This window comes from Eublepharis macularius, chromosome 19, assembly GCF_028583425.1.
Source record: "Eublepharis macularius isolate TG4126 chromosome 19, MPM_Emac_v1.0, whole genome shotgun sequence".
In the NCBI taxonomy this organism is placed as follows: Eukaryota; Metazoa; Chordata; class Lepidosauria; order Squamata; family Eublepharidae; genus Eublepharis; species Eublepharis macularius.
In genome coordinates, this window is record NC_072808.1 from 25,952,516 (window position 1) to 25,969,456 (window position 16,941).

General features: G+C 45.1%; 1 protein-coding gene across 1 annotated transcript in view; it reads right to left on the reverse strand.

Annotated features, from left to right (window-relative positions):
* Nucleotides 1-16,941, reverse strand: part of WNK3 (WNK lysine deficient protein kinase 3) — a 114,851-nt gene that overhangs the window by 17,820 nt on the left and 80,090 nt on the right. The window contains exons 17-20 of the mRNA XM_055003282.1: nt 15,792-15,926; nt 11,222-12,078; nt 8,606-8,696; nt 7,972-8,105 (exon numbers count right to left, since the gene is read on the reverse strand). Coding sequence (XP_054859257.1) covers nt 7,972-8,105; nt 8,606-8,696; nt 11,222-12,078; nt 15,792-15,926 — 1,217 coding nt within the window. The remainder of the gene's footprint in view (nt 1-7,971; nt 8,106-8,605; nt 8,697-11,221; nt 12,079-15,791; nt 15,927-16,941) is intronic.

Genomic DNA, 16,941 nt, shown 5'->3' on the forward strand with positions numbered 1-16,941 from the left:
TTAATTTACTCGCGGGTAGGGGTGGTTGGGGTGGGATTGAAGGGATTGCTTCTTTATTAGCCCCTTACACAAACAGTCCTCCGTACTGTTTATTTACAGCAACCTCGTTGCAGAGATTTCTCGCGAGGCTGCTGAGGACTGTGTAGCACCTTAGTTTCTATTTCTCTATTGGAGACGGTTGCTTTAGAGAAATATTAGATCTTGGGATAATTATATAAATACACTCTTCAAGTTCTTCCTGGAAAATAAGTAACAAGACGCTGAGTGCTCGTTGTATATAGTTTAGTTACGGTAGTTAAGGCAAGTTAGTGATTTAATATTAAGAGGTGCGCCCCTTGATTTGATCCACTTCTACATAAAGTAATAAAGAGAAATCTTAATCAATTAATACCTTCTTGATTGGCATATCATATACTCATTGCAGCTTGATCCGACGTTAGTAAGGGGGGGGGGAGGTAACGAAGCAATCTATACGACAATTACAACTTGCAGTTTTACCCACTGACTATCTGCTTGCTCCTTACTGCATTTTGCAGAGGTAAGGGCAAGAATTAATTAATCATTTATTACAAATCTGGGGACAGGAGTATAAGTAGTGAGTTAATTGAATATATTTACACTTTCAAGCTTTTACCAAAAACAATATTAAAGTGCTGCGTGCTTATTGTATATAACTTTGTTAAGGTAGTTAGGCAAATTAGTGATTTAGTGCTAAGAGGTGCATCCATCAATTCAATCTACTCCTCCATAAGGTAACAAACAGACATCTTAATTAATTGGTTCTTGATTGATTAGCAAATTGTACACTTGGAATTAATTGCAGTTTGATCCATCCATAATCAGAGAGAGAAGGTAACATAGCAGACTACAAGCAACTTAGTGATTTAGGGTTAAGAGGTACATCTATTAATTTGGTCTACTCCTACATACGGTAATAAACAGAAATCTTAATTAATTAGTACTTACTTGATTGGCTTATTATATACCTGGAATTAATTGCTGTTTGATCCATCCATAATCGGAGAGGGGAGGTAGCATAGCAGACTACAAGCTTATCACAACTATCAGTTTTACCCACTGACAGTCTGCTTGCTTATCACCATACTTTGAAAGGGTAAGGGCGAAAGTCGATTAATTATTTATTGAAAATTACCAACATAGTAGATTAACTTACGCTTGCTATACATTTCATTGCATTTGTGTTTTGTGATACGATTTCTCTTTCCTTTCTAATGAATTTGTTGCATGATTGCCTTCAAAGTGATGAAATTTGATTGCTTAATTAATTAACATCAGACAGTGATTTATTTACCTGAATCTTATTGCACTTGCGTACTGACCCTTCCTTTGGTGCTTAGATCATTTCAGCCATCTCATTCATATCTATTATAAACTACTGAAGCAAGAGCCTTTACACGCCTGCTAGCGGTTTCTATACTTGCACTTTTGGTTCTGCAATACTATTACATTCCACTTCAAAGGCCAATTCTGGTACTCTACTTTTACCCATTCTATAATGGCCTCACAACCACATGTCCATATTGTCTCGCAAAATGTGAGGGGTTTAAACAACCTGGTGAAGAGAAGGAGAGTTCTGACCAGCCTGGCGAAACTGAATGTAGATGTAGCCCTGATCCAAGAAACACACCTCCATGCATCCTATGAGGCGGAGCTTAAGGCCCCATGGATAAAATTGCAATTCCACGCAAAAGGCTCCTCCAAATCCCGCGGGGTGGCAATCTTACTAGCAAACAGGGTCCAATTTGAACACAAAGCCACCCTACGGGACCCTAGAGGCAGGTTCTTATTTATAAAGGGGCACTTCAATGGACAGTTGCTTACACTGGCATCTGTCTATGCGCCCAACACGCAGCAACTGGAGTTCACGGAAGAAATTCTCCGAAAATTGGAAGCATTCCAGGAGGGATCAGTAATTGTGGGAGGGGACTTCAATTATGTAGCACACTATGACCTAGATAAATCCTCATTTCCCCTCAACAATGCACCTCGAGCGCCAAGAAGACCTAAGAACCCTAATCGTGACACACAGATGCTCACGCTATTTACTCGGTTCCACTTAGTGGACATATGGAGGGAGATGAACAAACTGGCCAAAGATTACACATACTACTCCCCACGCCACGACGTATACACCAGGATCGACTATATCCTGGTGTCCCCAGATCTGAGAGACAGAGTGCTACTCTCCAGCATAGGGGACATAAGCTATTCAGATCATGCTTGGGTAACGTGCAAATTGTCCCTAGATAGGCCCTACGAAAGGGAGAGGCATTGGACGTTTCAGAAAAACCTCATACTTAATGAGAACAATGTCCTACAAATTGAACGAGATATCGCCCAATATCTCAAAGATAACCAAACAGGCACGACATCTTCCCAAACGGTGTGGGATGCTCTTAAGGCGGTACTAAGGGGACAACTGATCGCTCTCTCTGCCACTCTAAATAAGAAGAAAAAACTCCAAAAGCAACTCATAATGGATAAAATCCACCAATTGGAACGCTTACACAAGGATAGAGGCAGCAAAAAAACCTATAAACAGCTGCTCCATGAGCGCAAAGCTCTGGAGTCACTTGAAACATCCCAAATTCAAAGGAACATCTTATATTTAAAACAAAAGTATTGGAACCACTCTCCTAGGACCCTACGTTATCTGTCCTGGAAGGTCAAGGAGAAGAGAATAAATAGGCACGTCAGACTCATAAAAAACGACAAGGGACAAATGTTCACTAAATCTCCCGAAATATTGAATGTATTTACAAAATTTTACACAAATTTATATACTTCATCCAGGCCAGATAAAGTGTCAATTAGAAACTACCTATCAAACCATAAGAACATTAAAAAATTGACGGAGGAACACAGCCGATTAATGGATACCCCAATCACTGCCACAGAACTGCTGGAATCCATTAAGAAATTAAAGAGCAATAAGGCATCTGGGCCGGATGGCTATCCGGCCGAATTCTATAAAAAATTTGCTTTGGTGTTAACCCCGCCCCTGTTATTGGCCTGTAATGAAGTACATAAATTGGGGACCTTACCTGGAACCTGGGCTGAGGCAGTCATCACCATGATCCCCAAGGAAGGCAAAGACCCCTCTAACCCCGGTTCGTATAGACCGATTTCTTTGCTGAATGTCGATTATAAAATCTTTACCTCAATATATGCACGACGCTTCAATTCTTTCATTGGAAATTATATTTGTACAGATCAGATTGGCTTTATCCCCAATAGGGACATCTCCGACAACATTTATAAGGCATTGAACATTTTGACATTCAGTAGACACAACAAATTACAAACCACATTCCTCTCCTTGGATGTCGAAAAAGCTTTCGACACCCTGGAGGTCCCGTACCTGCAGGTGCTCCTTTCCCACATGAAATTCGGCCCCAACTTCCTACAAACAATTAAAGCGATATACGCAGGCCCCAAGGCAAGAATCAAACTTAATGACTTAGCATCCGATCCCTTCACTCTACACCGAGGCACGCGCCAAGGATGTCCCCTTTCCCCTATCCTTTTCGCCCTCGCGATAGAGCCCTTAGCAGAGGAGATAAGAACCAATGAAAGGATTCGAGGCATTGAAATAGACAAACGTACTTACAAAATATGCTTATTCGCTGATGACATCTTGCTGTTTCTTACGTGCCCACTTGTTTCCCTAAAGGCTCTGGCAATTGTTCTTGCTCACTTTGGGTGTATATCGGGGTTGAGGATAAACCAAGCCAAATCCACCATCCTATCAGTGAATCTCCCAGAGGAGACGTGTAGCGACATAAAACGGCAATTTGAATACCAGTGGGCCAAATCACACCTCCGATATCTGGGCATAAATATCCCTCCCAACCCAGCCCAGCTACTCCAGGTAAACCACGTCCAAAAGATGAAAGAAATTAAACACCTCCTGCTCAAATGGAACAAGCAAAACCTGGCATGGTATGAAAGATACCATTTGATAAAATCCTTCGTCCTCCCAAAATTGACATTTTTGTATAGAACAATTCCGATTGAAATCCCTAGCAAAATTCTGAGCCAATGGCAGGCGACATTAAACCGATTCTTGTGGCAGAATAAGCGCCCTAGGATTGCCTTCAAAGTTTTGTGCGCCCCTAAAACAGCAGGGGGCTTTAACTACCCAAATATAGGGCTCTATTCTGATGCAGCCAGATTGTCAGACATCCTCCAGATATTACTCCCCTCTGGACACTCTGATTGGATAAACATAGTGGGCACCTTTTCCCAGCCAAAAACATTGCGAGAAACTTTCTGGTCTACCCCAAGTTTGCGTCCTTCCTCCATATATCAAAATATGTTCCTTGCTGCACTGCTAAAGCTTTGGGACAGACATAAGCGATCCCTTCTTCCGGCCATATCCCGCTTTTCAGTGCTCACATCGCATAAGGGCATGCCTCGCCAGCATAATATAACCGCTCCTGGGATGACCTGAGGGACTTGAGGTTGTTGGACATAGCCACCAAGGATGGTATTATAAGCAGAGTAGACTTGAACAACAACCTAGGCAGGGAAGTCCCCTGGTTTTTCTACCTGCAACTGCGATATCTTCTGAACGAATTGAATATAAAAAGCGTAATGACTAAACCAACAACTAAATTTGAAGCACTTCTGGACTCCCACTCATTTAACCGTAAAGGTCTCCTGTCAAAACTATACCTCATCCTGCTTGATACCAAACCACTAAACACTGAAGCGCTGCTCAATAGATGGCAGCAGGACTGTGGGATAGAACTCACACGAGAAGATAGAGAGCATGTTTGGATATCTGCATTGCTTAACTCCCCTGTCACCAATGTGCGCCTCCAAACCTATAAGATTATCCACAGGTGGTACCTCACTCCCCAAAAGCTGGCGAAAATATATCCCAGCAGATCGCCACTCTGCTGGAAAAAATGCGGGGAGCAGGGTACGTTCCTGCACTGCTGGTGGGAGTGTAAAAGTGTTGCTGCTTTCTGGAAGGCGGTTCTCCAGGAAATTTCCCGTATCACGACTTATGTGATACCCCCAAGCCCGGGACTTGTTTTCTTGGACCTTTGGGGAAATCTAGATATTCCTCATCCGCGGAAGGCATTGGTCAGAACTCTCCTAGCAGCTGCAAAGACCGCAATTGCACTCAGGTGGAAATCGCGATTCCCTCCCACTCTTGACATATGGTATAGAGTGGTGTGGGACCACCTTATGATGGAAAAGATAACAGACAGAATTCGAGCATTGCATAACCCCTCCAAACCTACACAATTTTACGCACAATGGTACCCTTTCCTGGAATTTTTATCTCAGAATGAATGGCTGATCTCTAAGCTACCTCACTACGTGATTATAAACCCCGAAATTTGAACTATGGATTTACTCTGCGACATAATGGATGTGCCTGTACATGATTCTCCCGACGCTGTTGTAATTAGCTTGCTTAACACTGTATTAGACTCCTGTTGATTATGTATAATATTTGCACACTTGATTATTGCCAACTGTTAGTGTTTTGATGTTTATGTATTGTTGTATCTGAACATTGTTATGTATGATGTCACCTTTTTTCTACGCATTTACTGTTGATCTTGTTACTTGTTACACTTTCAATAAAAATTTTTTTTGAAACTTAAAAAAAAATAAAAATAAATAAATGACGACCAAGATAATACAATTCACAATCAATAATCATATACAAAGCATGTAGGACAAAATTCTCATCCTGCAGTCAGTAGAAGCTGAACCCTGGATCTGACGTAAGTAATTAATTCATAAAGATAGTCTTTGTAATAACTCTGTTGCTTTTCTTTTTCTTTTTCAGGTCACCCCAGGTCCAGAGAAGAAGCTGGGAAGTACAAGGTGGCCCCAACAGGCTGCTAGCAAGTAGCCAGTTTCGCAGAGCTTCCTCAGGGGTTCCTATAGCTGCAGTCTACATACAATCAAAGCAATCAAAAGGTAACTGACATGGACCCGTGGGGGAATTATCTCTCACTCGACATAAAAAGTTACCTTTTTATGCACTGTATGATTATTGATTGTGAATTGTATTATCTTGGTCGTCATTTATGATAATGTTATTTATTGATGTATTTAATGACTATTTATAAAATTGTTATTTATTTATTGTGTCATAGCACCTTGCACTTTTGCACTTTATAAATTTAATTTATATACTTGTTCGTGTTATTCATTGTATACCACGGGGGTGTTAAAGTCTGAATGCAGACAAACTTGAAATGGTTTCATTTTATGGGGAAGAAACAAACTCCCAGCGGCCTGCATTCAGATGCCATGGCAAAATGGAGTCTGATTGAAGGTCTCCAAAAGCAGGAAGCTTTTCAGTTGTGCTCCGTATACAAGGGGAAGGGGAAAGGGCGAGGAAGCACGCGAGCACAGCAAAGAAGGCATGTTTGTGCATGTCACAAGCAAGAGTTTGTTGTTGGTGTTATGGCATCTGGATGTGTCTACAGCCTCCACAACTACCTTGAAAACCAAGAAGTGTAATAATAGCACTATCCGGTACTCAACTGCAATTTAAAAAACGGAACAAATACCACCTCATCTGCTAGCTATGGCCTTTTCTGCATGGGCTATTTACTTGTCTCCGAGTATTTGCTTCTCAAGGATCAGCTTCTGTTTGACTTCCCAACCTTTCCACATTTGCCAAAAGGGCTGTGCTTTGTTTTCCAATATGCCAATTAACACATCTCTAAGGTGGGAAATTTCAAAAAGTATAAACCCAAGAGGCAGGATAGAGTAAATAGTAAAGAGGCAACCCACCTCTTAAGAGCCGTTTTCGGCGGCCTCGCATGCGCGATGAGAGGCGAGGGCACCCCTAGTGGCTCTGAGCTATATGAAATCTCCGAAATCGGCAGGTCTGTGCGTGCGCAGTCTCATGTGGGACTCTGCACAGGAAGACCGTAGATGAACAGACTACTTCTTCTGAAAGAAGACAAACTGAACCTTGACAGGACCCAACAAGTTCTTCCTTTTCTCAGTTTTTGAATTCCACAGGGAGAAATGATCTATGAGTACTTCTGCATTAAGAAACTAAGGATATGCAATGAGCTTCCAAGTGTTTTCCATATGTCAGCAATCTGGTGAAACTAGGCAATTAGAACCATTTAATCCATTATCAAATCCCTACCTGGCAATCACAGGCATGAAAGAATTAATCGCAAAAGTAGATTGTCCCTGTAGTCTTTGCATTACAACCAAGAAGCCCATTCAAAGGACCAGGAGTTGCATTTTCTCCTTTAGCACTAGTGCCTCTACTCCAGACCGGCCCATGCCCTCCTGTCTCCATAGCTAGTGCAGCACCACAGAAGCCACCTGGGCCTGGCGAAGCTGGGTGATGAAGAGCTGCAGTTGCTGAGGTGGTGGGACTCAGGAAGCATTGCCAGCTGAGGTAGGAGCAACAGCACTTTGCCACGATGCCACTGGGTGGCTGATGTTGACAACAAGAACAAAGTGAGGTTGCGGTAGCACTGAATGAATGTTGTCACTGAAAAGCACCGCACTGAAGAAGGGGAGGCAGGAGGAGACGGGGGCGGGGCGGAGGGATAAACAGCATTTCCAGGGACCAGAATTTCCAGTGGGCAGGGTGATGGGTTTTTCAACAAGCCTGTTTAGGATAGTCAATCCATGCTGGCTGTAACTTAGGATGGCACTGTGAATCTTGCTTCTGCCAGTTCCTTCAAGAACACATGGACATCTAACCAGCTCTCCGAAATATCGCAACATTTTTGTCCTTGAGCAAATATTCAGTGGCTGGACTAGGAATGTCATTAACAGGTCCTTCCAGTCTCAAGGTTCCATGACAACTTATTTTGGGCTGTTTTAAATGGCAGAGGGTCCATAGCAGTTTGAATAAAGCAAGATAAAAATAAAATGTCTCATTATGTCTTCTGGATTTAACCAAGTTCATTAGTTACCTTGATTAGTTATTTGATTAGTTACCTGAAATCGACCTCGCTGAAATGACCCAGCCACAGGTTTAGATCGACCAGTTCCTTCATGCTCCACCGTTGCTTGTTTAGGAGGAGAAGCCCAGTCAGAAGCAACTTCACTTTTTATTTCCTCTGCTGCAAATTCTTTTTAAAGGAAGGGAACACAAAGAAGTGGAACACAGTCGGGTAAAGCAGTGACCGTGAGAAGACTAGTAAGCAACATTACACTTTTTAAAAAACGATTCCAGTATACATGTAGGATTTTTATTTTTGGTATCTCAAGATCTATACCTCTATGTGGAATGAAAAAAACTGGTTAATCAAACTGGAAAAAAGTGGAAGTGAATGAAATGTGACACAGATGAGCAAGATGCAGGAAAAGGTATCTATGGAGCAGTGCAGGAAATGCCACAGTGGGGTGGGGGGCGGGCGGGAGGGGAGAAACATACGAAAGGAAATCAAAACAGATGTTACCTAGTCTAGGTCCCTGACTGTAAGCACACTACCTTGCCGGACTTTTGCTCTCTTGAAAAAGCTGGTCTGCCGTAGCCTGTATGCCCAGCTTTTTAATTTTCGAGTCCAGGTTTTCTTGCTAATGGGGTTTTTGAGACTAGGGCAAGTAAAGCTTAGGCCAAAATATCCACCTCCTGCATGCAGGTGCACAGCTCCACCACTTGATGCTGAAGCAGAACAGGCCACTGGGTTCTCAGGAAATGAATTCTCCAAGGACATCTCCTGGACATATAAAAGGGTGGGGGAAAGGGCAGGAAAAAGTGACATTTGACTAAGAGAGCATATATCACACACACAGCGTTGACCTTAGATATCATGAAAGCTGCCTTTTCCCATCCCATTACACACATATACACCCCTAAGCCTGACTGAATGCCCATTCTTAGATATGACAGCCATTTATCAAGTGGGAATACACTCACAAGCAAATGGAGAGATTATTATCCCTACTTGCTCAATAATTGTGAAATACCTTTTGCTGGATATTAAGTTGAGCCAAAGGAACAGTTCTTTTCAAGCCAAAGAAAAGTATTTTTTCTTTTTCTGGTTAGGACAGAATTGGATAGATTTACATTTTTATTGTTAATTTACATTTTATGTTTTAACTGTTTCTCTTAAGACTCTGGAATTGAGATCAGAGGGTAGAACACAAACTGAAAGGAAGAGGCAGAGCGCCCCGATCACGATCATTTCGCGACTGTGTCCCTCTGCAAAGCCAGAGAAATTCTGTCTACTCTGATCCCAAAATGAATGCCTAAAAAGTTCTGTGATGAGCTATTCAAACTCTGTAGCAATAATAGCTGAACTCTGTGACCTGCATAAACATCAAGCAAATTTTATTTATTTATGTATGTTATTTATAGTCCTTTCTCACTGAGGCTCAAGGCGGATTACACATTGTGGGTCAGTACAGTCAATTTCAGAGACATTTCAATGAGCAATGTAATAGGGAACATAAATGCAAATCTGCGCAGATTTAAGCCAGCAGAAATCCAATAGAATTGAAGAAAAGCTGAACAGAGCATAAGCAATTCTAAGACTGGCATATTAAACAACACAGGAACTACCCAGTAGGATCATACTTACTGCAACATACAATACACAGTAGTAAAGTCTATAGTACATACCCCTTTACTAATGCATTATTAGTAAGCTAAGAAGCAGAATGAAGGGGGGGAGAGAGAGAGAGAGAGAGAGAGAGAGAGAGAGAGAGACGGAATAATGCATTTCCTCGAGACCACTTCCTTACAGTACATCCCTTTTAGCTGAGTAAAAAAGCCCTCTTGAATAATTCAGTTTTGCTTAGTTTGTGGAAAGCCAGGAGAGAGGGAGCTTTCCTGGACCGTTCCATAAGATGGGGGCCACCACAAAGAACGCAGGTGTTCAGGTGGCTGTTTCCTTTGCCCGTGTGTGAGGTGGCACCTGCAGAAGGCCCTTTCAGATAAGCGATGGTGGAACATAGGGAGAGGGGAGCTCCCTCAGATACAACGGACCAAGGCCATGAAGGGTTTGGTATGCGACAGCCAATACCTTGAATTGAGCCCAGTAACTGACAGGTAGCCAATGGAGTGCCTGCAGAAGGGGAAGGATATTCATGCTCCTCCTGGCTCCTGATAATAACTGAGCTGCAGCATTCTGCACCAACTGGAGTCTCTGAGTTAACTTAGAGGGGAGACTTGCGTACAGAGCCTTACAGTAGTCATCTCAGTAAGACCATGGCATGAATCCAGTGGCCATATTGGCTGTGTCGAGGTACGGGACAGTCTTCCAGGCTCGTCTGAGTTTATAGTAAGCATTTTTTGTGACTACCTTAACTTGCTTCTCTAGCAGTAGTGCTGGATCTAGTATAGTCCCTAGGCTCTTAACTGAGTCTGCGAGGGTCAAAGGAACTCCATCAGACTTAGGCAGCACAATGTCCTTCAGGATCTCTGCCTTCCCAAAGAGCATCACTTCCATCTCTGGGGTTCCGTTTCAAGTTGTTCACTTTCAGCCTTTTGACCACAGCAACCCAAGATCTCAGCTACATCCTGCAGTGATTTGGGCAGTGAGGTATTGGGCTGGGTGTCACCTGCACATGGATGGCATCCCATTCCATAGCTATGAATGAGTTCTCCTGAAGGCTTTACATAGAGGTTGAATAACAGGGGGGATAAGACTGCGCCTTGTGGAATGCCACAAGGTAATTCCTGCTCTGGAGATAGCGGGTCTTCAACAGCAGCCCCTTCAGTCTGTTCCAAGAGAAATGATTTAAACCCTTCCAAAGCACAACCCTTGATACACACTTCTATCTCCAAACGCCTCAGGAAGTTTTGCTAACTAAAGCCAGGCTTCCTGGTCCAGTAACATTCTAAACAAAAACAACAGGTTTTAAAAGGACATTATTTCCCATTTAAAACTTCTAATATTAACACAGGGAGCCTAGTTTCAAGCAGTGCTTGAAGAGTTACATCTGCTTCCCTTCCTGCATGGGTCTGATCCGAATTAAAGCCGCACGTATATGTGCTCATTAGTTTTTACAGGAAAACAGAAGTCCATGATCTCCACCCATCTGGTTGGCCCTCAGATTCCAGATCCTCTGCAATGAAAATAGTGGAAAGTGGAAAAAGTCATGGGGTTGCAATAATCTACCTGGAAAGAACGCTTACCCATTACTTGCCTGCATCCATTAGACTTCCAGATGTGTTAGATTTCACCAGCGTAAGACAAACCATTGTCAAGACCAGCCCAATCCACCCATCAGTACTCACATGCATACAGAGATCATTAGGAGCAGAAGTGATAACACTGGGCTCCCTCTTCGGTACTGGCAAACCCTCGGGATGACCTGAACATGGACTGAGCACACCCTCGGGGTCTGGAGACTTGGCGGGGCTTTGCTGGGCCTCCCTTGGGGAATCGAGGTTCTGGACTTCAGGCACCAGGTAGGGAAGAGTGTCTTCAGCAGAAGAAGAGGAGAAGGGAGACTCCAGTGCACTGGGTGTGTCTTTCTGGCTCTCCGGGGAGGTGCCTGACAAGCTGTGTTCCTGGTACAGAAGTGTCCTCAGCTTCTCGTCCAGGCTTTTGATCTTGTTGTCGGCAAAGTCCATCTTGGGAGGGCCCTCGCTATCTGGCTCCAGAGCGGACAGGGAGGAAGCACCTTCCTGGCCTGGGCTCTGAGCCAAAGAACAGGCCTGCTCAGCATACACAGAGCCATTGGCTTTCTCAGCGGCCAGGACATGACTGGGGGGTTGTGTGGAGGTGATGGCCTCAGTGGACAAATTCAGCTCAACACTATCCGGTGTTGGTTGGGGCAAACGCAAAGATAAGTGAATGTCATTAACTTGGGTCTCTGTCCCCAGAGATGCCAGGGAGGCAGTGGGCGCATGAATAACACCCTCGCTATTGTCGCCACCAATGGCAGGAAGCAGGTTGTCCACGCTGTCTTCTGAGTGGCGAGGAAGAACCAGCTGCTCCATTTCCAGCACTTGAGGTTCACACACTACACTGTCACACATGAGCTCGCTTGAGCTGGAAGGTGGGGTGAGCCTATGCTGGCTTCTAACGTCTTCCACAGCCTGTGGACAATCCTGGGGACGATCCTCCTTCGTGCTCTCCTTTTGCAGGTCTGCAAACACAAGACAAGAACCAGTAAGGCTTGTCACCACAGTTCCAGGGAAAGCCATCTTCTGCCTTTAAAGGCCAGAATCTTTGTCAATTGCTATCACCACCCCTTCTAAAGCCTGCACTTTTTAAAACTGGCATACAGCTAGAGCGGAGATCAGTTTTCAGAACCCAACTCTACCTAAGTCATTAGGTTAAGAAGCATATTTGAAAGCCAAGCCTGACATATGCCATAGTTTTGAAAGACCTTAGCAAGACGCGTGAGTCCTTTGAGACAGGGAAAGTCAGCATTGCCACAGCAGTGCTGAAACGGGTTGGGCACAAGAGGGAGCTGTGGCCAGGAGGCATCCTGGACCTGGGTGGAGCTGCAGCTGTAGCTGCCACGTGGAGGAGGCCATGAAGATGGCCGGGAGCCACAGCAGCAGCCGTCTCCGCGGCAGCAGGACTCACCACCGCGCCCCGTGGCCTTCTGAGCGTTTAAAGGAGGTGGCGAGAGAGGAACAGGCAGCCACCAAAGTGTGGCAGCTCCCAGGACCACTGAAGGCTGACCCACCCCAGGAGCCCCAGCCAGGGCAGGACCATGGAGAGGCAGAGCAGCCAGGGAGCCCTGCAGCAGCCTCAGGCATGCCCAGGCCGATTGGAGGGCCCTTGAGAGGCGGCTGGGGGAGGGGCAGGAGGCCGCACAGGCTGAGCCCAGTCATTCTCCAGGGCTTTGCTCCAAGGATGGGGGGAAGAGGAGGGCCCGGGGATGTCCCGCACCTAGGGCACCCTTTAAAGAGATGGCCACCAGAAGTGGAGCTTTCTGATATAGCACCTACAGAACTGCAAATGATGGCGTTATATATTACACAAATGACGGCGTTATATATTATTACACTGATGCCTGGCTGATATTTAGGTCTCTGGTGGAAACTTGTATCAGCTCAGCAAGGCCAATCAATAACATGCAATCTTTATTTATTATTGATTGTGTTGCGTGTAACCCGAATAACAACAACAACAACAACAACAACAACAACAACAATACTAGACCTCTGCTTATTGTTGGTTGTGTTTTGGATAATTCGAATAACAACAACAACAACAACTGCACTTATATACCGCTCTTCTAGACAGATCAGTGCCTCACCCAGAGCGGCGAACAAGTTAGTGTTATTATTATCCCCACAATACAGCTGGGGAGGTGGGGCTGAGAGGAGGGGCTGACCCAAGGCCACCTACTGAGCTCAGGGCAGTCGTGGGAACTGAACCAGTTGAGTGCTGATTCGCAGCCAATCCACTTAACCACTGTGCTACAGCAGCTTCTTCTGCTGTGGTAACAGCTGCTGCCAAAAGCAATTTTTTAAAAAAATATTGCAGAGTCAACGAGATCTCCAGTGGCCAAAGAGAAGCTCAGCTGGGCAAGAGCTGCATCCGGCCCCAGCCGCTTTCTAAAGCACTTGGCGGGCACCCAGGAAAGGTGTCAGAAGGCGCCAAGTTGGGGACCATCGTTATACTGCTCTGAAGATAATCCACCATTCGCACAAATTCTTAAACCACGGCAAACATACATGTAAACAGAAAGCTTCGCCTAATTCTGCCACCACAATTAATGCGCACGACTTAGTGAACCGGCCCTTGTGCATTTTGTTGCCTTCTGCCGCTTCTACTGATTTTCAATCCATCTGGCACAAACTGTATTTGCTTACACAGGTGAGTTTGTTTTCCATACTTTAAATTTTTTAAATTGATGTTGTTTAATGAAATTATTGGTGGGGGGTGCTAAATCCTAGAACAACAGTGAACATCTGGAACACCCATTCATGTAATTTGTTTCCTTTTAACACAGTATAAATTATCACTCTTGCATTGTTGGACACACGTCAATCCGGCAACCTCTGGCCATGATTTCTGGCTTTCACAGTCCTTGTCTTGTGAAGAACCCAGTGACTTTGAGGTTATTTTATTTCCATCCCTCAATAACTCTGTGACAGAACCCCAAGGTCCCATACGGCACCAGAGTGGGGGTCTGGGGCCCCTGGGGCTTACGTGAGAATAACGCTTTACGCTCCCTTCCACGCTGGGGCTACTTGGCCAACTGAGTCCTTTTTTGACAAAGGTCAACTGGTTTGGGCCAGATTCCCTTTTCATCAAGGAAATGCAGAGCCATTAATAGGGTGGGGCCACCTTGTAATACATTCTCTGGTTGGTGGAAATAGTCTCTGACACCAGAGATGGAGCTTTCCTTGGGACTGGTCAGACCCGCTAAACAATCTCACCAAGGGGGCTGGCTTCTGTCAGATTCTGTTGCCCACAAGCAGCTGGGAGGGCTGGGCTTTTCTGGGTCCCCACTTTGGAACAGCATACCACCTGGAGAACCCGAGACTAGTGGGCCAAGGGTTAAGGACTCCTCCACTATCTTGGTACTGCAAGGGAACTCTGTACATGCTCTGAGGAACCTGCTGCAACTTAGGTAAAGTGTACTTAGCTGAGTTAGCTCAACTATTGTTTTATTTGAGAGATGGTGTGCTGTGTGATAGTGTGATCTTCCCTGTGTTTTGTATTTTGTCTTCTTTCCTACCCTCCCTGAATCTACTCCATTTTCCTCTTTTGTCTATCAAGACATTCTTTTGTCTCTATAAAGACATTTTCTGGCTTCCTTAGTACAGTACTTTTCCCTAGGATATTCCTCTGCATCTCTTCGCCATGTGCCAGATCACCCAGGCACTACATAGTTTGCTAGAAAGAATGTCCAGGGTTTCCCCACGTTACTTTGTTATTGTGCGAGCGCTGAGCTGGAAGGGCCCCTGCTCAGCGGGTCAGTCTAGATGTTCTCAGGAAACACCAGAGTGGTGGCAGCCAATTACTAGGGTGCCTTCCAGGGATTCCCAGCAAAGCAAGTCCCCCCCCCCCACCTTCCTAACTGCAACAGACCACATTTTGGTTCTGATGGTGAATCCTCTGTTTCTGTTTGTTATGGGAAACTGCTGAAGAACTGTGATAAGTTTCCTAGGTAAAGACTGTCTATGTGAAGTAACGACGGAAAATGGTTAAAGGGGTGCAAGGAGAATTTTTGGCTGCTGTGTTTTCTTGTATTATGCAGATGGTCATATTCCTTTAAATAAATATTTTAAATATGCCTCTCTTTTAAACCCAGTCTTTTAAATCCTGGAATACATATTCAATCCACAAAGATCTTCCCTTTTGCTAGCAAGGTCTAAGCAGGAATAGTCCAGATAATGAAGCTTCCATTTTTAAAAAAGAGTGCTCTTGCATCTGGTAACAAACAACACCTCCCCCAAAAAGCTTTATGCAACACTTAGCAGAGGAAAAAATAAGAATCATTTAGGAGGTGAGGCAAAGACACAAAACCATACTAATTGAGTGCAGAAGGAAAACCTCCTCAGCAAAGCTAAGCGCAGCTTTTCTGGCACAGAGTATCTGCCGGAAATATGAAACAGGAGTCATTTGTCAGCTGGCCCCGACTCCTGATTGAGAGGACATCCTGAAAGAAGACACCCTGAAAGGAGGGGTTCTTTTCCCAAAAGAGGGCTCTGGTCTTCACCACAATGCCAGAACTCAACTTGGACCTTCCAAGCTGAAGCCATCTGCGCTCATTCAAGACAAAGAGCCAGAGCCTCCTGCTGACTAGAGCCTCCCCGTTGCTCAGATGACCAGCTGTCGCAGAGACCAGTGAAAAAGGACTCAAGCTTTCTTTCTGACCCATCCCAGATTCACCTGCTGTCTGACACCCTGGATCAGTGGCAGTTGACTGTACAAGAGCGCAGGGAGCCTGGGACTCTCTGTTCCTTATTGTCTGGTTGATGCAAAACCTCCAGCGCCCAACAGGAGAGGACTGGGGAGCAGACTCGCCTGGAGGGGGAGAGAGAGAGAGAGAAAAGCCGTAAGGGAGGATCACTCCACTGTCGTGCAGGAATGGGAAATGGGCAACATCAACAACCGAGACCTGCATAAATACGAACGGAGGAGCGGTGCTGCTGCGCCAAGCAGGACTTTACACGCAATGCTGTCCATTCATTTGAACATTAGACTCTCACCTGACCAGACACAAGGAGTTCAGCGTCAGGAGCTCCGGGAGGTTTTGAGAGTCACTTACCTTGTGTTTAAGACCAATGCATGAAGGGAGGGCACGTGAGACGTCTGCCTCCTGCACCATTTTTGCAATCTAAAACAGCTGCTGGGGGATGCTGTGTGTCCCATTTGGAAAACGTCCATGGGCAGGTATCATTGCACGCAAGTTTTCCAAATGGGGTACACAGCAGCTTCCTGAGGCCGTTTTAGAAAAGGAAAATAGTGCAGGAGGCAACTGCTGAAGCCCCGCCCCCCCACCTAGTGCTGTGGTCCTGACTCCAACCGGCCCCCCGCACACCTGATCAGTGGCTTTTTAAAAGGGCTGGGAGCTCCACGTATTGCCTGATTAAGCCTGACCAGCATTGGAGCCAAGATCCACCAAGCTCTGTTCTCGGCTCTCCCGGAGCAGCTCGGTAAAGGAGATGCCCTTCCGCTTCCTGCCTTCCTCACTTTGCCCCCTGAGATGCCCTGTTTTAAAAACAGCTCTTCCAAACAATGGCTAAAGCAGTGAGGGATCTTTCCCACTTATGCTGATTGGCTTCCTTTTCCGCCACTCTGCACAGCACAACAGAGGGGGCTACGTTCCCTTCGCACAAACACCTGTGATGTTACTCAATGGAGATGGCTAAGAACGATGGACTGTTTTTGAAAAATGCTATTTAAAGCTGCTTCCCTGAGATATGCCTCTCTCTGCCACCAGTGCGTGTACATGTGTGTCCCAAGCAAGTTTAAGACCTTGGCAGTATGACTTGACCCCACTTGCTTTGCTCTTGGGTATTTATGAAACGAACAAGAA